The sequence below is a fragment of the Sorex fumeus genome, unplaced genomic scaffold, assembly GCF_029834395.1.
Source record: "Sorex fumeus unplaced genomic scaffold, SorFum_2.1 ptg000009l, whole genome shotgun sequence".
In the NCBI taxonomy this organism is placed as follows: domain Eukaryota; kingdom Metazoa; phylum Chordata; class Mammalia; order Eulipotyphla; family Soricidae; genus Sorex; species Sorex fumeus.
The window spans coordinates 14,399,039-14,424,844 of NW_026606066.1; the positions used below are offsets into that span (position 1 = coordinate 14,399,039).

Consider the following 25,806-nt stretch of genomic DNA (forward strand, 5'->3'; position numbering starts at 1 on the left):
CAGAGTGATAAACGGGCAAGGATGCAATGGTGGTGCAGTTGGCACTCTCCTGAGGCTAGAAACTTCCGGAGAGCCCTGCTGCCAGCAACAGTCTGGCAAAGAGAAGTGGGAAGGATTGGTCCAGTGGCAGTGCCGATTCCACAGCATCTCTGTGAGGAGCTTTTCCTTCAAGCCCCAAGAAGAACCATCTGTAGCTGCTCGTTGGATCATGCTGGTTCCTCCGTTACCTTCCAACAAATAAATCTTTGTATTTTTTGAAATAAAAGAGTCCTGATAAGAGTAGGGAAGTACTGTGAGAAACAGAAGGTCTAACAATCTTTCAGCTATCCCTTGTGCCATCTAAAAACCATAGGGGCAATTCACTTCCTCAGTAGAATAGGGGATGGAGGGGACTCTGTCATGCTTTGGAAACTCATTTTATGGTGAGCACTTATGTCTTACTTAATCCTTTTAAAAATCCTGTGAAGCAGGTGTCCATTACTCAGATGAGGAAACTGAGATTCACAGAGCTGAAGTATGCATACTGCTGGGGAGAGATAGAAATGAATTTTCTTGCAGGTCTCTCCAACTCTAGACACACCCCTGTTCTGTCCCACCCTAGCCACCCTCTACCTTACAATTAAAACATTCAGCACCTTTTCAGGCTCCTGGAGAGGAAGCACACAGTTCCTAGTCTGATGGACATCCCAGTACTGCAGTGAGACACCATCCCGGATGCTATATAGCCGATCTATGAATACTCCTGCTTGCATCCAAAGCATCAAAAATAATTTTGAAAATGCTATTTTGGGAAACATCATTAGAGCCACAACAGAGACCACAGAAAATATTTAAGAAGGAAATTAAGTCATCCCACTTGATCAGATGTTTCACTTGTTTACATCCATCAAACAACTGTACCCTTGAGATGCCAAGGAAAAGCTCCCATCAACCCGACAGGGGGCTTTACCTCAGGCCTCACCAAGCAACACTGGCTTCTTTAAAGATCACACAGCAGTCAACATTTTATCAGCACTCAACAAACAAGTTAAGGTTTGGCTGAAATCTGAAGGTCTCTCTCCCTTTGGCATATTCTGGGATAATAGAACAAATGTCAAATCAGTACAAGATGGCATATTTACAAAATTGCACCCTGTTTTGCATAACCTAACGATGCAGCAGTTCTTAAGGATTGAACATTTCAAATCTGCTAGCAGAAGACTGCCAAATCTATGACTGTTTCATACACTTGCCAAAAGCCTATCAAATTTTGAGCAAAATGCAAAATAAATCTCCTCTACAAGTTAAATCAGTCCCTTCTGTGTGTTCCAGGCTGCCCTCTTCTCTTGGCAACAAGGCTCAGGACTTAGGTCCCATTTCTCTTGCCCTTCCTCTCCTGCTCTTCTTGCAGTGCACTCATCACTCCCTCCCTGGTCTCATGGCCTGACTTCTTGGCTACCTGCTCTTTCACCTACTCTTTCCATAGCCTTTCTTCTGTGCTATCTCTGGATTCATTGAAAATTTACAAATCTTCAGAAAAGCAGCTCTACCTGCTAATTACTTGTCTATTGTGCTATTCTGCCTACTTTCACCATGCAACCTAGGGAGAGAGCATCTATGCTTCTCCTTCCCCTTCCCTTCAGATTTTCCCCCATTGGATTTTAGCTCTCCTCCCTCCACCCCCCCCCCCACAAACCCAACCCCCAGTCTCTACATGAGATTTAACACTCTGTGCCTGTTTGTGTCAGTAAAATACAGATAATTAGAACACTTACATCAGATAATTTTTGAGGGAGAATCAAGTGCAATAATTCATGTGAAGCGAACAGTATCTCACAAAGGAAGCTAGCACTTGAATTAAATCAAACTGGATACCTCTGGGTGGAGAGAAGTGGGGGAAAACCAACTTCTTGACTATGTTATAGCGCCTCTATTCTAAAATGACTGGAAAGACACAGAATTCCTGGGGCCCCATAGTCACAATTTAGAAACCAGCAGTCTTCGGGGAACATATTTCATCACATTCAAAAGACAGCTTTATTACTTGCTCTCTTACTTATCTTCAAAATTTTTGCATGTGTATTTTGTCTCACCAACAAGATAATGAATATCTGAACAATTAAAACATGGGGTCTGTGGATGGGTGAGCCTAAATTTCCCACATATTAGTAGTGCTTGTAGGTTTAGCTAGAAGATCTAGGACATCATAGAAAAAAATTCTCAACAATGCTGTTCAGGAGCCCACTTCTCAGAAGTGCATTCACATTTGTTGTTTGCTCTTGCTGTTGGGGGGTGAGAACTGTCTGAATGACCAATTGATTCCTTTATTTAAATCGGCCTGTGGTGAACTGCGACTCACTATAGAAGAGATAATTCCGCTGAGGTACACTGCCTATTAGCTCTGATATGTCACTCTTCCACTTCCAAACCACCTGTTCTTTGGTGTTTTGGGGAGATAAACATCTTTCTTTTTTCAATATCTTTTCAAAGTGATTCTGCCTTGCTGTGTGGCAATAGTTGGGTGATTACCCACAAAAAGAGTTACAGGGAGTCACGGATTTTGTTTCTATACTGGGTCAAGTCTTAGTCCCAGAATCCCCTAATCCTGCATTTCTCAATCCAGTGCCAGGATATCCCAAGGGGGTCTCAGGTAGAAATCAATAAATTGGGGCCACAGCACAAGACTAAGGGGCCACATAGTAGGATAAGTGGGGGGTGCACAGGAAGGAAGCAAGATCAGAAGGGGCCCATGATCAGAATAAGATTGAGAAACACTGACCTAATCTACAGGTAGTCTATTTGTAAAATGGGAAAAGGGTATTTGTTTTGGTTGTGCAGCGTCTCAGAGGAGGTGGTCTCAGTGTAGATCATATTTCAGTGCTGCAGAGCTGAACAGCTAAGCCAGGCAGGCCTGTCTTTTCACATATACAAAGGGTTCCTTTCATGCCTTTTCGAAAATAAATGTTAAGTATGACCTTTATTTTACAAAAATGTTGATTCTTCAAAGTTTTTCCAAATCTGGGTCATCAATGAGTAATGAATCCCTTCTCATTTGAGCCTTATTAAGAAAGCATACTCACTTCCTAAGGCTATATTATTTTGAGTAGTAGATCAGTGGTTCTTTTTCTGAGAAGATGGCAAATATCAGGACCTTACTTATTATACATTCCCGGGCTCTCTTATGCTGAATGTGCTGAAGAAGGTAAATTGCAGATGAAATGCAGTCATTTAAATAATTTTCAAAATATTTCCTTTTTTCTTCTGAGCCAGGTGTATCGAGGTGAAAGCCTATAAGGAATTGTCTTTGTCTTTTTTTGTCTTTTGAGAGGGTGAGAGGAGGGAGGGAGGGAAGAAGGAGAAAGAGAGAGAGAGAGAGAGAGAGAATGAAAGAGAATGAAAGAGAATCAAATCAACCTGGGAGAAAAAAGTAAAAGAAGATGGGGTCCAGAGGGGCAGCTGGGGCCTTGGAGGAAAATAGAATCTTTGAATATATTCTTGCCAGAGACAAAAGCACAGACTCATTTAAAAAACAAAGGAGGGCAGCTTTATTCTAAAGCCTGCTGTGCACCAAATATAGGCACTTAGATTCAGTTCTCCACATTTTGAGAAAGTAACTTATCAGGATTGAAACAATTTAGTTCAGGCATTTGCCTCACTTTCTTCTGCCCACCTTAACTAAAGCCCCACCAAATAATTCCTCTGAGTAACACATTGGGAACCTTTAGCTCCCTGGTACTGGCAGTTTTAATGCGACCATTGCCAGCAATGAATTTTGTGCCAAGAAAAGCCGACTCCTGGCGTGGAAGGATTAAACAGTCCTCGGGAGCCATCTGTGCAGTGAAGTGGAAGAGTGACTTTGTGCACTGAGTGTGTGCGTGTTGCCATTGGCAGTAGGAAGTGACTTCTATTTACATGACTACCTCATGCAGCGAACACCTAAAGGGACACACAAAATTGGCCACTGCCGTGACGGGTAGATGGAGGAAGAGGAGTGTTTGCCTGAGAATGTGGAACCTATGGGGGAAGTCCCCAGAAAAATACAGGTTGCAAAGACAGATGAAACCAACTGTCCTAGAGGGGGAAGAGTGTTGGTGGAGGAGGAAACTGGGGGCTGAGCTGCATCATGGGAAGCAGCTCACCAAGGACTGCCTCAGGGGGCAGGGCTTGAACTTTACCCTTGTGGGTCAAGGTTCATAAAATGTTCAGACTTGGATTTTTTTAAAAAAATTTTATTAGTGAAAGACCAGTTGTAGATTTACAGATTTTTGTGCTTGGGTTTCAGTTATACAATGATCGAGTACCCATCCCTCCACCAGTGCCCATTCTCCACTACCACTGAGACCTGGATTTTTTTAAATGAACTCTTGGCTCATTGGATATCAGAGCTAATCTCTACTAGAGAACCTGAGCTCTGATGTTGTAGAAGCCTGTTCATACTTCGGATATTTGAGAAAGGTTTTTGGCATCTTATCAATATGGCATGCCTAAGGAGGGAAGATTTTTAAATGTAAGCAGTTGCACTAAGTCATTGATAAGAAAATTCAAGTTGCAAAATAAGTGAAATGACTTAGAACAGGGAGTATCTGGGACAGCCAGTGATACTCAGGGCCAATTCCTGGCTCTGGCTCTGTGTTGTATGTGCTATCCTGGGGATCAAACCCAGGTTGACTTTGTAAAAAACAAGTCTCGACCCTTGAAATATCTCTCCAGTCCCCTAAATAAAAGTTTTATAACATTATTTCCCTTCAAGACATCTCTCAGGAAATGCTTTTAAAGTTTAAAATTTTTACCAGGGTAATCCAAATAGTGTGATGTTGAGTAGTCTTAAAGGGTCAATGCTGCAAAGAGGGCTAGACAAAACCAAGAAATTATGAGGCCAACAGCAATAAGCTGAGAAGAGATGTATGAGAAATGTTGTTGAACTCAAAGTGGGGCAGTATAAACTTTCCCTTTTAATGAACTCTCCACATTTTCTAATAGATGGACATGAAAGAGAAATGAAGGGAGGACAAAGGTACATGGAGAAAAGCCACAACATTTAGAGAATAGAGAACAGTTGAACACATGGCCCAAAAAGTGAGTTGATCTTAGCTGAGCACACAGAAAATATTCATTGACGTGCTGTGGGTGGAAGTATGTGTATACTTTAGACTGAGAGTAGAAAGCAAGACAAGCTGACAGGTGACAAAGGTGGTCATTGTTCCAAAAGGTGAGAGTCCTTTAGCAGCAGTAAGTTTGGTTCCTGAGAAGGAAAAGGATGGGCAAGCCACTTTTTAGATGTGGAAGCTAAGTATGAAGGTGGAGAAAGAATTAAACTGGCAGATGAGACAATTAGCACAAATGGGGCCAAACTGGGGCACAGGACCACTGTTGTGAGTGGAAGGTAATTTGTGCAGCCCGCTTCACTCTTTGCAACTTTTCTATCTTGACTGAATGTCAGGTGTGGCACAAACTCAGACAAGTATCCTCCTCTATCCATGCCTTGCTGACCAAAGTAAATAAGCTGAATGAGGGTAAAATAAAACTGTCCACCCATACATAGCAAAACTAGAAATCAACTATGTGATATATAGTATTTTGACCAAGTGGCTCAGAATTCATAGAAATCTTACAAAAACATGCAAGCAGTGTGACCATATAAAACCCGGGTATTGAGAGTTATGGTATACAAAGTGATAAATTGTGTTCTTAAATAATTCTTATAATTGTTTTCCTTATTCTTCTCCTTTTAAAAAATTTTGGTAGGTGCTCCTGGCTCTGCGCTCAGGAATACTCCTGGCGATCTTTGGTATGATTTAGAATAATTCACCCTTCTAGAAAGAATTTGGACTTTCCCTGGGAGAAGCTAAATATCAGATGATTTGCCTTGTCATTTCTAAATTTCAGGATTTTTTAAACAAAGATGAAGGAATTAGCATGCTTTTGGAAAGCGTGGACTATTAGAAAGTACTTATGCTAACACTTCCAATGGAGCGAGTGTGGTACCAAAAGGTGTGGGCTTTGTGGTCACACCCACACTAGCAAATGATCAATAGATCCTATTTAAAATGCTTTAGTCCATCTGCAGAACAATATGGTTCTCCTGTGAGAAAACCAGTTTGGTGGATACTATTAAGTAATTTGGTTTTAGTGGATTTTCAGGTACTGTCTAACTGTACCTACTCCTCACCTACTTTTCTCAAATCTTAAGTGAGGAAACTCTATTTGGCTATGAATAAGAAAATTATAGACTTGCACATACATCTTAGTTATGATAATACTATAGGAATTTTTAATCTACATCTAGAGCTTTAGAGAATCTTTGGGGCTATAAAGTAATACATTGGGTTTGACATGTTTTCTAAACTGAGGTTTTTATAATTAAAGTAATTATCGGGTGTTGCTTTGTATTTCCAAATGAATGCATATTGCGACCTATATAGCATACGACAAAGACTATAATTATGCAGAATATAGAAGGGGAAGCTATTGGAGTATCTCTTTACCACCTGTGTTATTTTTTCAAACAAGAATTTTGTTGGAAATAAAGAGTATATTCTCTAGAATAGATGCACTTTAAAATACTCTTGAATATAAATAGGATATAAAATGTTTGTTTCTTTTTCATCTCTTACCCTGTAATGGTCAAGGTTGTCATCTGGTTTTGGGAGATTCATATAACGCTCTGTGTACACTGAGTCTGTGACAAAAATAGGGATTAAAAAGTTATATATATAATATATATAATAAAGACAAATATTCCTTTGTTGAGTTACTTGATGTACTTTGATATATCTTCAGTCAGAGGTCCCCAAATTTATTAGTTTTATTGTCCCCTCTTCAGAAAAAAATTACTCTGCCCCCTGCAAATTTACCATTTTTTAAGGAAACAAAGAAAGTGATTCCCAATTGCACCAAAATTACTCTGTCCCCTGAAAATTTACCTTTTTTAAGGAAACAAAGAAAGTGACTCCCAGTTGCACCAAAGGCAGTTATACTACCGACTGGATTGAGCCGGTGCCCATCATCCACCTTGGAAAACACTGTCATAACTTATATCCATGTCCACAAGTTGTCACACTTAGAAATATCTTCTTGAGATATATTTTTCCATTTTAATTTTATTTATCTTTAGACATTGTGATTTGTAGTTACTAATAATTGCATTTTAGGTATACAATATTTCAACACAAATCCCATCACAGTGTTAACTTCCCTCCACCAGTGTCCCTGATCTTACACTCATCCTGTCTTATGACAGGTACATTTTTTTTTACATTTTCAGCACTGTGGTTTACAATACTGTTACTGATAGAGGTTCATGCTTAATACATTCCAGCTGTGACATCCTACCCAGAGTGACCACCTCCCTTTGCTATTGCCTCAGTGTCTCTTTTCCCCATCACACTAAAAGAGAATCAAACTTAGAAGGATAATTATATTTGTTAATGCAATTGGATACTGCTTAAATATGTATTTTCACCTTCAATCTTAGCCCTTTCCCATTTACTCCTCATAACCAGAGCAGAGGAAGAGCAAACTAGATAGACCCAGTTAAGTATTTCACCTGCTGAACAGTCAGAGGTGGAAGTGTTAAGTGATGAGAATCTTTACAATATCATCTGACCCTCAAAGAAGTGTATTGAGAAGATCACTCAATGCTTCAAATTTTTGGCTAATAAATAACTATATGTATTCTAACTTTGAATAGGGTACTTCCTTTGGGTTTCCTTTGGGAAATCTCTCATAACGTTCAACTAGTAGCTGTTTACTTATAGCACATTTTATTTATTGACAGGTTGAAACTAACTCCAATAAAATAAAGAAATTTAGTTATTATTTATTTTCTACATATCCCCCATATTAGTTTGTTTTCACAAGGCAGAATATACATTCTCTCATTTTTGTGGAGGTCTCAATAGTTGGGTATTTTGAAATAGATTACATTAATTCTGATCTCTTGAAATCAGATAGGTTTTTATCTATAAATATAGTAGAAAAACAAGTTGCATAATTGATCTGGTTATTTTGGATAATTAAAAATTTTTTGGATTTTTTTAAATACTAATCACACATTATATACATAGAAACATACATGCTAAAATATCAGTGAGGCAGACCTGGGAGAGCCTCATGGGCTTGCCTGTAGGAGTCAGAGTTTCATTTTTCAGCACTATTTGGTCCCCAGAACAATGCTCAGTGCTTCCCCTGACCCCGAAAAAATTTCAGTGAGAGAATTCGCTGTGATCAAATTCTAATATAACTTTAAAATCTGTAGAAACAATTTTCAAAAACTGCCCCATTAGCAACAGGTTACAGTAAAAAAAAGTTAGTAGAAGAATAATGGGTTGCATTGTGCCATTGTGGTTTGAATTGCACTGTAATTGTACAGGTATCTTGACACTGATATAAATAAGTAAATATATAAACCTCAAGCAACATCATAACCCATTTTGAATGACTGTCATTGTAGATTAAATGACATTGCTAACAAATGTTAGTTATTTCACGTGAATTAATGCCATTTCTCTGGAAAAAGAAACACATATGTCCCTTTGTATAATACTTGTTTGAAGGTGACTGACAGAAATGACTTTAAAAGGTCAGGCTGATTATTTACTCCAAAGGTAAGGTTACAAGAGATGCAGAAAAAAAATCATCTCCTTGCCACCTCTGACACTTCCCTTGTACTAAGTGCTCCACTAATTACCCCTTGGAAATCCAACTTGATCATGTATGAAGTCTTGCAGTGGGGGAATATTTTCTCACTGATGAAAAGGACACTGCAGAGTGACTTTCACTTACATAAAAACAGTAGTACTAAACAAAAATCTTCCCAGGAATTCCCATTTCAACTCTCTTCTTGACATGCAAAGCCATTTATATCTGACCTTTCCCTAAAGAGAAAGATTCATCCATCATCTTGCTAAAAAATGTGAAGCCCTAAACTCAAATTACAATGAAGATAATGAAGGGTTTATTTGTTAAAAATAAAAAAAAAAGTAGAATGGGTTTTTAAAAAGGACATCAAAGATGGATGTTTTGAGATTTGGCAAACAGAACGAATTTGTTGATAATTAAATGTGTAGAAAATATGTAATATCACCAGTCTTGTACAATAGTAGCATAAGTGAGATTGTTTGATAGCTATTCATAAAGCACACGATGAATCAGCTTATTTGTTATAAAAACACTGACAGTCAAAAAGGAAGAGGTATTTTCATTGGAACGCTAAGGTCAACACTCGGCATCTATTCACACAGGACAGCAATTACATACCGTAGTACTCCCACCGGGACACAGGTGCCACTGCGATTCCACACTTGAACACACCACTTCCTGCTCCCAAGACCATTGAGGTGACATACCCTCCATATGACTAAGAAAAGGAAACAGTTATTTTTATGGAGATAAAAGAATTAAAGACATATGGTAAGCTAGTTGCATTTCTCACATCTTTATATACTGTGCTTCTTTAGAGAAAGCTTGATAGAGAAGGCTTAAATTGGCCTTAATTGGACAGTATCTAAAGACTACATATTCAAAGCCCTGGGGCACGTTCTTGGTAGGCAGAAGGGGGAAAAAACAATAAAAATTGGCCTGATAGTGGGTAGTTCTAATTAAAGGGGAAAAACCCCGTAGACACAAAATCCTACAGACTTTGATAGGAGAAAAAGTCCACATGCCTCCTTTTACCCTTCCCTCCCTCTCTTCCTCTTTTTCCTTTCCTTTTTCTCAATTTTCTTCTTTCTCTTTTTCATCTCTCTTCCTCATCATAACAAAGGTGTAAAGCTGGCTGGGACTGTTTGTTCAAAGATCTATGACATTTTATTTGGACTTTATTGGCTGAAAATGATAAGCATGATTTATCTCCAAATATTTAATTATGAAAAAGAAATATCTTTCGGTTTTTGCTCTGCTCTTGTTAAATTCACTCAGGAATGCATCTAGATTTATTAGCAAAACAACTACTTACCCAGCCCCAAATTGCAATCCGTTTGTCATCCACAAATCCCATTTTTATAAATTCTCTAAAATACATAGAAGACATCCACAAATTAGTATTGTATTGTGTAGAAAACTAAGATAGCCACATAAATGTGAACTCCTCTCATTTGTTCTGTATTTTATTCATTTAGAAATGAAGATAAATCACTGCAAGTAGTTTAATAAATACTTGAAATAAATATCATTTTTATCTTTAGTGCCAGAACAGTTTACTTTTATTAGACTCCATAAAAATTTCTCTTTCTCAAGCTCTCTCCCTCTCTCTCTCTTTCTCTCTCCCCCCACACACCCCATGACTATGATTGTGTGTGTGTGTGTGTGTGTGTGTGTATGTGTTTGATTCATAGAAAACAACTCCTGGCAGTTTTTTTCACAGTTTCATATAAAAATTTGCAGCCCAGATGCACTTTTCTTTACATAATTGAATTTAAATCTCTCCAGATGTTTTTTCACTTTGAGAGAGACTGTCCCTGCAATGGAGACTTACAAGGGCATAGAGAACATCTGGGTAGGGCTTAGCAATGTCTCTGGTCCCCTTTCCTGAGAACTCAAACATCATTCTCTAAGTAAATCCCTTCTTGTACTGGGTGTTGATTTGTTAGCTCAGTATCATTAACTAGAAAGAATTTTCTCCTTGATAGATTAAGAAGTCATTTTTGCCACTAAACTGTGTTCAGTAGTGGAATTCAGATGAAGAAATGGGGAAAATATTTTGCTCACCTATGTTTCGTGCCTTACATAAACGTTAGAGGCATTGAGTGGCAAAAACAAAAACAAAAACAAAACAAAACAAAACAAAAAAACACCCTAGCAGTTGAATTGAGGAAAGAATGCTAAATCAATTTTGTAAGATTTCATAGAGATGAAGGTCAAGAAAGAGGCAGAACATTCACTTATATAGTAATGAAATTGTTTTAATTATAGTGTTGTCATTAATATTGATACCCATAAAGATCTGCAATACTTTTGCATGCTGAAGGTACTGAGAAGTCTCATAGTGACAAATACTGTTGAGAGGCTGGAGCGATAGAACAGCAGGTAAGGCATTTGCCTTGCACGCGGCTGACCCGGGTTCGATTCCTAGCATCCCATATGGTCCCCCTAGCACTGCCAAGAGTGATTCCTGAGTGCATGAACCAGGAGTAAGCCCTGTGCATAGCCAGGTGTAATCCAAAAAGCAAAAAAAAATACTGTTGATACTAATTTTATTCAGTATTTCTCAAGCATATTTAAACATGAATCTTTTAGCAGTGAACTGAAGCTGCAAAGGTTGGGAGAAGAAGGGACCTTGGAACAGTGGGAGGTGTGGTGCTACTGACACTGGTGATGGGGTGGTAGAGTCTTACAAGTATACAATAATAACTTAGAAATAATACTCAATTTCGTAGTCTGAGGAAGGTGGGGAACATTTGCATTGCTTTATATGTAGACTTTGAGAATTTTGTGTTTGCAATTAATATTTGTCTTAGCAATTACAATTGATTGAATATCTCTCAATAGGTAATATTAGAAAACTTTAAAAATAAATAGTTATTTTAATCTTTTCTTCATGCACCATAAGGTACAGTTGTAGACTAACAAATTTTTGTGCTTGGGTTTCAGTTATACAATGATCCAGTACCCATCCCTCCACCACTGCCCATTCTCCATCACCACTAATCCCAGTATCCCTCCCATCCCCCCAACCCCCCATCCCACTCTGCCTCTGTGGCAGGGCACTCCCTTTTGTTCTCTCTCTCCTTTTGGGTGCTGTGGTTTGCAAAAGAGGCATTGAGTGGCAATCATGTTTGTTATATAGTCTGCTTTCAGCATGCATCTCCCATCCTGGGCCAATCTTCCCAAACACCCTTTATTTGGTGCTCCCTTTTCTATCTGAGCTGCCTTTACCCCTAGAGTGTGCGGCTGGCCTCCAAGACATAGAGTAAACCTCCTGTTATTTATCTCGTCTATTCTTGGGTGTTAGTCTCCTATTTTGTTATTTTATGTTCCCCAGATGAATGCAATCTTTCTATGTCTGTCCCTCTCTTTCTGACTCATTTTGCTTAGCATTATACTTTCCATGTAGTACCACTTGTATGTAAATTTTATGACTTCATCCTTTCTAAAAGCTACATAGTACTCCATTGTGTAGATGTACCAAAGTTTCTTTGACCAGTCATCTGTTCTTGGGCACTCAGGTTTTTTCCAGATTTCGGCTATTGTGAATAGTGCAGCAATGAACAAACAAGTGCAGATGTCGCTTCAACTATACTTTTTTGCCTCTCCAGGGTATATTCCCAGGAGTGGTATTGTTGGGTCAAATGGGAGCTCAATTTCTAGTTTTTCTAGAATCGTCCATACTGTTTTCCAAAAGGGCTTAACCAGTCAGCATTCCCACCAGCAGTGAAGGAGGGTCCCTTTCTTGCCAAATCAGTGCCAACACTCATTGCTTTTGTTCTTTTGGTTGTGGGCCAGTCTCTATGGTGTAAAATGATATCTCATTGTTGTTTTGATCTGCAACTCCCTGATGATTAATGATGTAGAGCATTTTCTCATGTGCCTTTTAGCCATTCGGATTTCTCCTTTGAGGAAGTTTCTGTTCATTTCATTGCCCCATTTTTGGATGGGGTTGGATGTTTTCTTTTTGTGGAGTTTAACCAGTACTTTGTATATCCTTGATATCAACCCCTTGTCAGATGCGTATTCGGTGAATATCCTTTCCCATTCTGTAGACTGTCTTTGTATTTTGGTCACTGTTTTTTTGAGGTGCAGAAGCTTCTTAGTTTAAGATAGTCCCATTTGTCTATCTCTCTTTTCACTTGCTTGGCCAGTGGCATGACATCTTTAAAGATACCATTAGCTTCAATGTCATGGAGGGTTTTTCTGACTTTGTCTTCAATGTACCTTATGGATTGCAGTCTGATATTGAGGTCTTTAGTCCATTTTGATATTACTTTTTTACATGGTGTTAGGCAGAGATCTGAGCCCAGTTTTTTGCATGTAGCCATTCAGTTTTGCCAGCACAATTTGTTAAAAAGGCTTTCCTTACTCCACTTCACATTTCTTGCTCCTTTATCAAATATTAGATGATCATATGTTTGGGGGGAGATGTCAGTGTATTCAACCCTGTTCCATTGGTCTGTTGTTCTGCCTTTGTTCCAGTACCATGCTGTTTTAATTATTACTGCTTTGTAGTAGAGTTTGACGTTAGGGAGGTTGATTCCTCCCATTTTCTTTTTCCCAAGAATTGCCTTTACCTATTCGTGGAGGCTTATTTTTCCATATGAATTTCAGGAGTGTTTGCTCCATTTCTTTGAAGAATGTCATGGGTATCATAATAGGGATCGCATTGAATTTGTACAGTGCTTTGGGAATTATTGCCATTTTGACAATGTTAATTCTCCTGATCCATGAACAGGGGATATTTTTCCATTTCCTTGTGTCCTCTTTTATTTCCTGAAGCAGTGTTTTGTAGTTTTCTTTGTACAGGTCCTTTACTTCTTTAGTTAAGCTACTTCCTAGGTAGTTGATTTTCTAGGGCACAATTGTGAATGAGATTGTTTTCTTCATGTCATTTTCTTCTCTCACTATTTCTTCATGCAAACTTTTAACACATACACAAACACACACACACACACACAAGCACACTCACGCAACAACATACAGAAATCTGTACCAGATCGTAAGTTTCTGAGTGTGCATATTGATAATCCTTCACAAAATGAGAATATTCTTTGAACCTAATATAGAAAAAAATTACAACTACCCAGAAGTCTCTGGGTAATTTCTTTTTTACGAAAGGAAAGTTTTGAATTTAATATAAATTAGGTCATAGATAATACAAGATGTATATAATCAGGATTGTTTTCTTCCACTCAGCAGTTTGTTATTGAATGTTTTCTCCGTTGTGTATAATTCTTTATATAACCAAAATGATATCTGAGAACTGGGGTGGTAGTACATGGGTAAAGGTGCATGGCTTATATCCACAAGACCCTGGTTCAATCCCTGGCACATGCCACTTCCCCCTCTTTTCACCACCATTAAGTATAGCCCTGAGGCCCCTTGAGCACCACTGGATGTGATCTTGGAGGTTCCCACACTGCAAGCCTTGAGCAGCACTGTACTTCAGGGCTCTTCCACTGGATTGCAGGTACAATTCACTGAGAATTGCTGAATGTGGTTCCCTGACCCACTCCCACCCCCAAATTTTATAAGTGCAATATATCATTGTTTTTTGGGTTTTGGTTGGTTTTGTTTTTTGTGTGTTTTTTTAGCCAGAGTTGTGTATTGTGGATGCTCTAATACAAAACTTTAGTTCTATCATCATCAAGTTGACAGGGCCTAAAAATAATATCTTCTTCGATAGAAATTTTACTTACTTTCTCTAAAAAAATATTTTCTTCTATCCACAATCATTTATAATTTTCTGCATTTTCTAGTTTATAGTTTTACATAAGTTAAAATCAGCTATTATAGTGATGCTTCCTTAGACATTTAATCAGTTACCCATAGAAATGAAAAGGTTACATTTTCCATTTACTAGTGAATGGGAAGTAGTTATATTGAGACCTGGATTCAAATCCTATTATCTTAGTAACTGATCTAAGATCCTCCATGTCTTCACTCTCTAACATATGGGGTATGAAGACCCATCTCCTAAAGTTCTTATGCAATTCAATGATAACTCCAGTAAGACATTTCTTATGTTATGTTCACATTCCTTGGCCTCATCACATTTATGTAAAGTCCCATATTCAAAGAGAACAAGAATGATGTGTGATTTATATTTAATGAACGTCTTAACTGGCCCACATTCAAAAGAACAAAAGCAACCGATGCTGGTGCAGATGTGGCGAGAAAGGGACACTCCTTCACTGTTGGTGGGAATGCCGACTGGTTCAGCCCTTCTGGAAAACAGTATGGACGATTCTCAAAAAATTAGAAATTGAGCTCCCATTTGACCCAGCAATACCACTCCTGGGAATATATCCCAGAGAGGCAAAAATGTATAGTCGAAGTGACATCTGCACTTGTTTGTTCATTGCAGCACTCTTTACAATAGCCAGAAACTGGAAGAAACCTGAATGCCCAAGAACAGATGACTGGTTAAAGAAACTTTGGTACATCTACACAATGGAGTACTATGTAGCTGTTAGAAAGGATGAGGTCATGAAATTTACATACAAGTGGTACAATATGGAAAGTATCATGCTAAGCGAAATGAGTCAGAAAGAGAGGGATAGACATAGAAAGATTGCATTCATCTGGGGGATTTAAAGTAGCAAAATATGAGATTAATACCCAAGAATAGCTGAGACCAGCACCAGGAGGATTACTCCATAGCTTAGTGGCCAGCCAGGCATTCTTGAGAAAAGGGCAGCTCAGATAGAGAAGGGAGCACCAAATAAAGGGTGTTTGGAGGATCCTCCCAGGAGGGGAGATGCATGTCGAAAGTAGACTATGGACTGAACATGTTTGTCATTCAATGCCTCTTTTGAAGACCACAACACCCAAAAGGAGAGAGAGAACACAGGGGATTGCCCTGCCACAGAGGCAGGGGGGATGGGGGTGGGGGGATATTATCCATGGTGGTGGAAAATGGGCACTGGTGGAGGGATGGGTATCTGATCATTTTATAATCGAAACCTAAGCACAAAAATTGTAAATCTACAACTGTACCTCATGGTGTTTCACTAGTAAAAAAAAAGAAATGAAAAAGTTGAGTACTCAAAAAAAAAATAAAGAAAGAACGTCTTAATTGTGAGCAATGAGGGGCCATGTTCCACAATTTCCACACCTTTTCCCCCTGTCCCTTGCCTTGCCCAACTTCACTAGAGGGGGAACCTCATCCAGACTATCTGAGCTCTTCTAGAACTAAGCTGTCACTCTTCTACAATGTCCTGGACACTGAACTCTACCTATACCTGGTGCCTTGCTTGTTTCATTAGATAGTTATTCGAGGGTACATTTATTTTTTATTTTTTGGTCTATGTGACAAATGAATTTTCAGTCTGTTCCTTGAAGGTGGTTGCACGTTTGTCAAATGACTTTCTAGAGGAATCTAGAAATAACCATCTTTAAAACTTTGTATAAGTCAACACGATACATTTTAATCTATAATATCTAAGATTTCTCTGGCATCTTCAACAAAAATATAACTCAAGGATAAAAATATTAAAAATTCAAATTTTAGCATCTGAAATTTTTACACTTAAAATATGCATTGAGGAATGAACCAACTCTTGACAGGAGTGGTCCCAGTCTTCCCACTCCATTTCAAGTGGGGCTGGCCCCTATAAAAATATATAAACTGAAGGAAGAAAAACTCAGATCACTTTTGAATTTGACTTCAGTTACTCACCTGGCTGCCTGAATTTGATCTTCAACTTCAAATGTCCCCAGTCTTCTGTAGATTGCATGCATGATCTTATCTCCTTGGTAACCACTTCCTCTGCCATCAAAGCTTGCTACTATAATGTTTTCTGTGCTTGCAAGGTAAGTAGCCCAGTTCAGTCTGAAAGCTGCATCTGCTTTTTGGCTACAGGGACCTGCATAACTGAAAAATCACAAATTGTTAGCATTTGTGGGTGGTCTTCCTGAACCCTCTAAGGAGTGCATGTGTGTATTCGCTTGGACAAGAAGTGTGCACCTTCTTGATCAATGAGTCTGAAATCATGCCAGCCACCAGGGTGTCCACAAGTGTCCTCTAAAACTTGGCAACGTGACTGCAATATTGGTGTACTTCTTTCAAGCATGCCCATCAGCTCTATCTTTGAAGATTGTTATCAAACACAGACTTCATAGGCCACTTTTTCTAAGTCCTATATACCTTTGAAGTCAAAGAAATAAATTCTCTAATAGTTGAGAGAAAGAAATTTTGCTATGAAAAACATGATGCTCACAACAAATTCAGCTCTATATATCTTTCCTTTTCATCTAACAAATACTCCTAAATTGCAAGTTTATTTTCCAGATTAGGCTTCTTTAAAATTCTACTATGTGGTATGTATAGCATTTGTCCCAGGACAGCACCATGCACTAAAATTCCACAAAGCATTCTGAGATGGCACAAAGTAGGAATGAACACTTATTTAGAACTTGAAGGGAAAAGTAAATATATTATAATGAAAATGGGTGTATTGTTTGGCATTTTTAGCAGGTTTAAGTCAGTACTTTATACTTTTAAAGTACTTTAATACTTTAAAGGTACAGTAGAGTCCCCATATGGAAGCACAGACAGTCGACATGGAACCCTCTCATTTTCAGTCGTGAGTCAAAATAGCTTCTAAAAGTTCTTTGAATATCATTTCAGTGTGCCTTCTTGGCCTCATTTACAGTACATCTGGACACAGATTTCTAAAATCTCTCTGCCCATCTCCTCCACTCCTCCTTTCAGTCTTCCCGATTTTCCCCCCCACCAGAATTGAACAAGTCCAGCTCAGGTGTCACTGCAAAACATTTCCTTCCTCTTCGCGCCTACAGTTGAAATAATTCTACTTTTAGGTAAAATATTGAATTACTTTAAATTTATATATTATAACATTCTAAACAGTAAGAAGAAAATGTACATTGGTGAAGGGTGTGTGTTGGAACATTTTATGAACTAAAACTTAAACATAAAAAATTTGGTAACTGTGTGTCTCATGGTGATTCAATTAAAGAAAAAATCAAAACAGTAAAAAGAGGAATACATTCATGCTTTTCTTAGAAAAGTAAGTACTTTTTAACAAAGTGAAATTTTAATGATAATTAGAAATGTCCTTTTGTTGATAAATTTAGTAGAGTAGTTGCTGCCCTTAATATTAGTTAAGCATCAAATATCCCAATGCTTTAAGATTAAACAACCTTATATTTTTTTTTACCATTTTTACCAAGGAACTGGTATTTATAATACCATTAATTACATTTTTCATGAATACATCATTCCAACACCACACTCATCATCATAGAGTTCACTTCCCTCCACACAGTGTCCCACGGACCTCTTTCCCAGTATTCCATGTTACCTCAGTTACATAGATAAAATCTCCAGTTCCAATAATTTTGATCTTTTGTTGTTGCATTACTATGTATCTTTATATCCTAAACTATGAAAGGGATCTTTTTAAAAAAATTACACTGGAGGTGGTGAGATCTACACACATATAGATGGTTAAAGCTAAATTGAAATATTACAAAAATTGTAAATCGAAAGGCTAATAAGTATCTTTTTCAAGACCTGTATTTTTCTCCTTATTTAGGCATATAAATTTTGCTTGTTTGTTTATTTATTTGTTTGGGAGCCACACCTGGCTATGCATAGGGCTTCCTCCTGGCTCTTTGTTCAGGCATCATGCCTGAAGAGGCTTGGGGGACCAAATGTGGTGCCAGGGAGAGAACTCAGGTCCCATAATACAAAGCTGTACTATGTTTTCATCTTTGTAGGCATGTAAGTTAAAAGAAATCGACAGCATGAATACTTCTTAGTGAATTTTAAAATTAACATGAAATAGATAAATCCTACAAATGCACAATTTATTAAATGTAAGAAGAAGAGATTTAAGAAAATTTTAAGGGAAAACTTGAAAAGGACTATAAAAATATAAAAGTGTGTTTTATCCTAAAATGGGAAAGTAAGCCATAAAACTCATATTTTTATAAATGTATTAATTAGAATTTTGCTCGAGCGGGCCCAGTAACGTCTCCATTGGAGACTTTGTTGTTACTGTGTTTGGCATATCGAATACTCTCGGTAGCTAGCGATAGCACAGCGGTAGGGCATTCGCCTTACAAGCGGCCAACATGGCCGACCCGAGTTCGATTCCTCCGCCCCTCTCGGAGAGCCCGGCAAGCTACCGAGAGTATCTCACCCGCACGGCAGAGCCTGGCAAGCTCCCCGTGACGTATTCGATATGCCAGACACAGTAACAACAAAGTCTCCAATGGAGACGTTACTGGGCCCGCTCGAGCAAATCGACGATCAACGGGAGGGCCTTTACTTACTTACCTACTATTAATTAGAAATTATATTATAAATAATGCTTCAGTATCTGAATTAATAAATAAAAGTTTGTAAAAAAAATTTCTAGGTGCCAAATAAAAAGACCTGAATAGACAGAACACTCAATATAAATGAAGCATTAATTTATTATTGAAAAAGTATAAAATCCTTTAGCAAGCTAGAAATAAACAAATATTTCTTAACTAAGTAGAGGGCAACCATAATGTCATGAATGAAATGAATGCCACATTCAGTGGTAAAGTGCTGAGAAATTTGCCTGGTCTTCTAAAGAATCTCCTTTAATAATTCTTGCAAAACTGGTTTTAAGGCTATGAATTTCCTAAGCAGTTACCTGTCCACAAGGCTTGTTATTATTTCAACAAGCCAGAATTATATTATATTATTGAGCCTTAATTAAAGACTGTAGTTTGCTGAAGCTATTGGTTTTAAGCAGGAGCCTAAAGAAATACGTTTGTATTGTCTGTTAATTCTAAAATGTCAGGGAGGTTTGAACAGTATTTTCTTCATTTTGATACTGAAACAGTTATGTTAGGACACACAGTTATAATAATTAAGTTTATGACCATTTTTGCTTAATTGAATTCTAAAATAAGTTCAAATTACCTATTTTTTAAGAAATGGAAATAAAAAATAAGCATTATTTTGAAAAATGGAAAACAAGAAATTGACATCTAAGGACAGGAAAAAAAATAACTAAAAGAAATAAACACATAATTTACTTTTTATAAGTGTTTTCGTGAAGGGCAGTGTAATTTTTACTCTGAATAAAAGAAGATAAAAATATTATTTTTTAAAGAATTGTTTAATATCTGAATTATACCTAAAGCAAATTAGTACCTCTATAGACAAAATTAAGTTAAAACACAATTGGATAGTACATCTGGAAGTTTTAAATACTTCTTAATTAGTCAGCTTTGTAGCTGAGAAGTAGAACACTTACCTTGTATGTGTGAAACCCTGGATTCTCCCCCCACATCATAAAATAAAATATAATTTTCTTTCTTTGACTTTTAATATTTGGTGTATATTGCAAATTCAGTGGGGCAAGACTAAGCATGATACTAATATATATTATATATAATACATATGTAATATAAATATGTGTCTTTTTTTTCCATTTCATTTTGTACTGCACTGTAGCACTGTCCTCCCATTGTTCATTGATTTGCTCGAGAGGGCACCAGTAACATCTCCATTGTGAGAGTTGTTGTTGCTGTTTTTGGCATATGGAATACGCCATGGGGAGCTTGACAGGCTCTGCCATGCAGCGGGATACTCTCAATAGCTTGCTAGGCTCTCTGAGAGGGACGGAGGAATGGAACCCGGGTCGGCCACGTGCAAGGCAAATGCCCTACCCGCTGTGCTATTGCTTCAGCTCACTAACAAATATATTCACAAATATTTAATTGGTACATACCAAGAGACTGCTATAACAAATATAAAGTTTTGTTGGAAAATTTAAATTCTAAATAATGGAATACAAAGCATGTAACATATGAAGCTCAAAGTAAGCATTTCAGAAGTTGACAAATTAACAATTTTGAACTTATAATATGGATGTTATCAGGAGTATCAAGCACTTGAGAAATCATGTTACTTTTGTTCCAAGAATTACTTCTGAACCATCTTAATCATAGATTCAATTTTTACCTTCATTGGTGAACAACTCTAATCACTAGGAGATTTTACTCTTTTCAGCTAGTAATTGTGAATCTCTATTCAATTGTTACTCTGATCCTTGCTCTGTGTCTGGAACAAGAGGGACACACTATTCTACATGGAAGATCTTTAAGTAATTTTGAAACTGTTATCACCTAACTCCCCTTTTAAGTTTATTTACTTTTGGTTTTGGGATCACACCTGGTGGTGCTCAGGGCTTACTTCTGGCTCTGACTCAGGAATTATTCCTTGTGGGCTCAGGGGACCATAGGGGGTGCTGGAGATTGACCCCAAGATTTATATTTTTACAATTACTTTACTAATTTTCATTTGCATTTTATTTGTTTGTTTTGGGGGTTATGCCAACATTTTTTATTTTTTTTTATTTAATCATTTTTTTATTAGTGAAACACCATGAGGTACATTTATAGACTTATAAATTTTTGTGCTTGGGTTTCAGTTATACAATGATCAAGTACCCATCCCTCCACCAGTGCCCATCCTCCCCCACCACGGGTCCTAGCATCCCTCCCCCCTCATCCCCCCCCCCCACCCTGCTGCTGTGGCAGGGCATTCCCCCTTGTTCTCTCTCTCTTCTTTTGGGTACTATGTTTTGCCAGAGAGTATGCCAACATTTTTATTGTAAAATTTTACTAGTACAAAATTTTTGTACTAGTAACAATTAAAAAGTGATGTCCCCTGAGTACAAGTTTTCTTTTCTGAATCACAGAAATAAAACTCTCCATCTTGGCTTGTTATCAATGAAATATGACAAGTACCCTGGCATGGTGTAGTCACTCAATACGTTTGCTAATTTGTTTTGTTCTTAATAAAAGAAACGAGACAAGCTACGACAGGAAAATCAGTATTGTGGTCTAGACATGAGGTGAGACAATGTCAGGATTAAAGAAAAATACATTTCTAATAATTATAAAAAATATTTTACAAAGTTGTTATATTAGATTTCATATTAGCTCACATTACTTATGTGATATGACTTATGATTCATGAACTTTCCCTAAGATTTGAAGAAGTTTGAATTATGATAAAGAATATAAACATAAAAACAATCTAATTTTCAACAACATATAAAATGGAAAAAAACTAGGCAATAATATTTCAAGAATCAAAAGAAAAAGAATGTTAAAAAATTCTGATGAGTCCCCCACCCCCACCCCCAAGAAATCAACAGGAGAGTTTGAAGTTTGGAATCAAGGAAAATTTTAAGCTTGTTAATACTTACTTCTTGGTTATTAAATTTTCCATAAAGATGAAAATAGAGACTTGATAATTTCTTTGGAAGTACTTGGAGGTTAGAGAAACAAAATCAAACCAATTTATCATTGTTATAAGAACAGGGGATCTACATTTTTTTCCAGAAATACAGCAGAACATAAGGTTTTGGATTTATGATTGAAAACAGAAAGGGAAAACTGAAAAATGACTTAACCAGAATTCAGTAAGAATCTCTATTATTGAGCAAAATGCACTGTGAAAAAAATCAAAAAATGTCATAGCTAATATATAAATTACTCTTTCCTCTTAAATACTTACACATCTATTAGTAGAGGATATTTCTTGGATTCATCGAAATGAGGAGGCAAAATCATCTGGTACCAAAATTCTAAGAAACAGAAAAATTAGCATAGTAAGAACAATTATTATGATTTTAATCTCTTACCTCTGAGTTGTAATTCATATCTAGAGTTTAAAATTTTTTTATTAGAAAAATAAGAAAAGGAACTACTTAGTTTCAGCATATTTGTAAAATACTAAAACATCTTGCAGGTTGAAATGCTATTTAAGGTAAAAGCAATAAAGTTTTTTCTCATGTATCTACTAAATACATTAGTGCCTTGTAAAATAAAAGTACATCTTAGAATTGCTAATGTTTTGTTTTTATGATTCTGTTCTTTGGCATCTGATCTACTTATTTGGTTTGTTTATGGCTTATGTTCTAAGTTTTCCTCCAAAATGTTTTCCTCTTTTTAAATTTTCTTGAAGATGTTCAAGATTGTTAGTTGGCCCCAACTTTATTTTAAAATTCTGATTTAATAACATTTTTTATAATTCCTACTGCCATCACAGACCTCAAAGCTGAGTTCCCATTTTCAGTTCTGTGTTTTACAGAAGAAAAATCAGGTTTACATAGAGCAAATTCTGGATTTGATCTCCACAGATCTGTTTAATTCTCTCTGCTTCATTTGATGTCTATTTTAAAAAATGTGCCCTTAAACAATAAATTAGTTTCCTTTAATCCCAAATTCAGAATGAGTTAAAATAGTAAATTTATAAAGAGTTGTTGCATCTACAATATTACTATTTTCATTTCAATAGATTTAACCCATGGGGTTAAATACTTAATTCTTCTCTTTATAGCTGTTTCTTAAATTTATAGTTATTTTCCATATGCTACAATTATTTTTAACTTGGAAAAAAGTTTTAGGAACAGAATTTTCATATAGATAATTTTAATTTGTAGTTGAATGATCATATTGTACCATCTTATTAAATGTACGTACAAGAATAAATTTGAAATCTTTATTATATTTCAATAGAATGTCAGATCACATTTTTTGTTTTGGGGAGGGCGCACACCTGGCTGTTCTCAGGGTTTACTCCTGGATCTGTATTCAGGGATCACTCCAGGTGACCTCAGGGGACCATAGGGGGTGCTGGGGACTGAACCCTAGTCAGCCATATGAAAGGCAGGAACTCTACCTGCTGTATTATTGCTCTGGCTCCCATGTGATTATTTCTAATGAATACCCTAAACCCACTATTTGAACTTACTTTGAATCAGCACTACCTGATTATAAATGATTTAGTTACAACTTCTTTTTAATGGTACAGAATTTTCTTTGAGGGGGAGCATTTTTATCTCAAATCTCACATATTTTCTTGCTTCCTCTTTTTCTTTCCCCATTACCCCCCCCCATTATTTCCCCCCCTTCATTATCTTAATCCAAAACCTAACTCTAACCTTAATCCTAACTCTAACCCTAATCCGAACATATGCTCCCTCCTTTCTTAGCTTCTCCCCCCATTTGGCAGTTCCATTATATTCCTGATTAGGTTGTCCATGCAATCTGTGATTCCTAGACCCTGAAACCTTTAGGGCCTCCCAACTCTTTACCAAATAGAAGATCATCACATCTAAGGACCAAATGCCTTTGACACCAAACAAGCCAGTGAGCACTCTAGAAAGGAAAAACTTTTGCTACCCTAGTCTGACTCGAGGGACAGACCTAACTCATACCTAAAAACAGAACAGAATTACTAATGAAAGGAAAGAAACAATAATGCATTTTCTCTAAATACCTGTCCTCTTATCAGAATAAATTTTACAAAGGCTAGTATTTTCAGACAAAAAATTGTAAAAGTAGTACTTTTTGTGACAGAAAATTTAATTAAAAAGTAACCGTAAATTATATTTGTATATAATATACTTTTTTTTCAGATCAAATGATAATATTTTGTTATCATTGTTATTTTTGGTTTGGTTTTGGGGCCACACCCAGCAGTGCTCAGGACCACTCTTGGCAGGACTGCATACCTGCCAAGGTACCATATGAAGCCTGGGGTGCCACACTAGAGGCAAATGCTCTACCTGCTGTATTATGGCTGTGGCTTTTCACTGGTGTTTCCAGGCAAAGTTTTGTTTTAAGAAAAATTTAACTTACTTGTTCCATGCAAACTAATAGAATCCAGTTTTTTTGAGGGCATCTGGACATCTTGCAGTGCTTTATCCAATGCTGAATTATCTTCCAGAACTCTCAGTTCTAAATTAATAAGAGAGGAAAAGGGAGAAGTAATTTATTATTAAATATGAAGAATTTCAACTGCACAAGGCACTAATGAACTGATCACAATTCACTAATGACACTGCATACTTCAGCCGGTAAGCCTAGTGTTCAAACACTGCTAAAACACTCTGAAAAAGACACTATACTAAGTACATCTCTGTCCTATTCACTCACAATTCCTAAAATGTTGATGAAGAGTGAATATGAGAAAATACCTTTATCATCTGCACTCCTATGCATAGTATAGAGGGGCAGTCCAGGACCTGGTAACATAATCAGATAAAATAAATTTTAGATGAGTTACAAGAGGAAAAATAAAACAGCATAGGTTTCAAATAATATTTGTTACCATTTACCTTTGCTATAATTTGATAGCATTTAACTTTGGTAAAATAACCATCCCTAGAAAAGGGATTAATAAGTATCAGCTTTTTTCCATTTTCCTAAAATAATTACAATTTGAGGGAAGATCTATAATTGGAAATATCTATTAGAAAGAAGCAGTAAATTAACCTCTGTTCCTACTGGGTGCCATGGGCACATTCTCGTCTCTGCCCAATCTGTGAAACAGGCCTCAGGGGCTCCCTAAAAGCAGACAGCCTTGCCTGCTCTAAAGGATTAAAGGATGGGCTGATTCCCAACTAATTACATACTCTCTTTCAGATTCTGCCCACTTTAAGATGACCAGTGTCACCTGTATGTGGTTGTGTGTTTTCGAAGGGGGCAGGTGTGGATTTCCCTCCCGCTAACCCGTCCTCTGAATCCTGGAGCCAGGCAGCACATCTGCACAGTGCCTGGCTTGGATAAGCAATTCCTTCCTGGCATGCAGAAGTGTTTTTCTCACAAGTACATATCTTCACTATTTATCCCAACTGTGGTAGTTGCAGAGTGGAAGGTAACGTATAGATAAGATATTTGTGAGCTCTTTAATTCTGATGCATGTGGATGATGATACTAGTTTTTACAATGGCTCACAATCACAGTGAAGGCATTATTCAGACTTGAATTTGAATTCTGTCTTACCTGTTGTGTGACTTAGGAATATGTATCTAGGTTTCAATCTCCTCACATATAAAATGTGATAGACAATATCCACATTATAAATCTTTCTTAAGGATCAGACAAGATGATAAAAATAAAAACCTTCCGCACTGTGCCTAGTATAAAATACATGCCCAATGAATGAGAATCAAAACAGCCAAAGTAAAGAGCAGTGAGAAAGATATAATGTTAAGTAAAATATACTAGCAATGAAAGTTTATTCAGGGAAGTGCTTTGTACATCTCCTTTTGGTGATGGAAAGGTGACTTAGCACACAAGTGCAAAAGGGCTCGGGATCAGATGCTTCTACTGGAAGCCTGCTGGGTCTCCTGGTGGCTGTGTGACCTGTGG

At 37.2% G+C, this 25,806-nt stretch overlaps 1 protein-coding gene across 2 annotated transcripts in view; it reads right to left on the bottom strand.

The window, feature by feature from the left end:
- The window catches only part of DPP4 (dipeptidyl peptidase 4), a 101,300-nt gene that overhangs the window by 7,137 nt on the left and 68,357 nt on the right, over positions 1 to 25,806 (bottom strand). For both annotated transcript variants that reach the window (XM_056110376.1, XM_056110375.1), the window contains exons 17-23: positions 24,630 to 24,677; positions 24,292 to 24,390; positions 22,163 to 22,232; positions 16,310 to 16,504; positions 9,935 to 9,989; positions 9,238 to 9,337; positions 6,594 to 6,658 (exon numbers count right to left, since the gene is read on the bottom strand). In XM_056110376.1, coding sequence (XP_055966351.1) covers positions 6,594 to 6,658; positions 9,238 to 9,337; positions 9,935 to 9,989; positions 16,310 to 16,504; positions 22,163 to 22,232; positions 24,292 to 24,390; positions 24,630 to 24,677 — 632 coding nt within the window. The remainder of the gene's footprint in view (positions 1 to 6,593; positions 6,659 to 9,237; positions 9,338 to 9,934; positions 9,990 to 16,309; positions 16,505 to 22,162; positions 22,233 to 24,291; positions 24,391 to 24,629; positions 24,678 to 25,806) is intronic.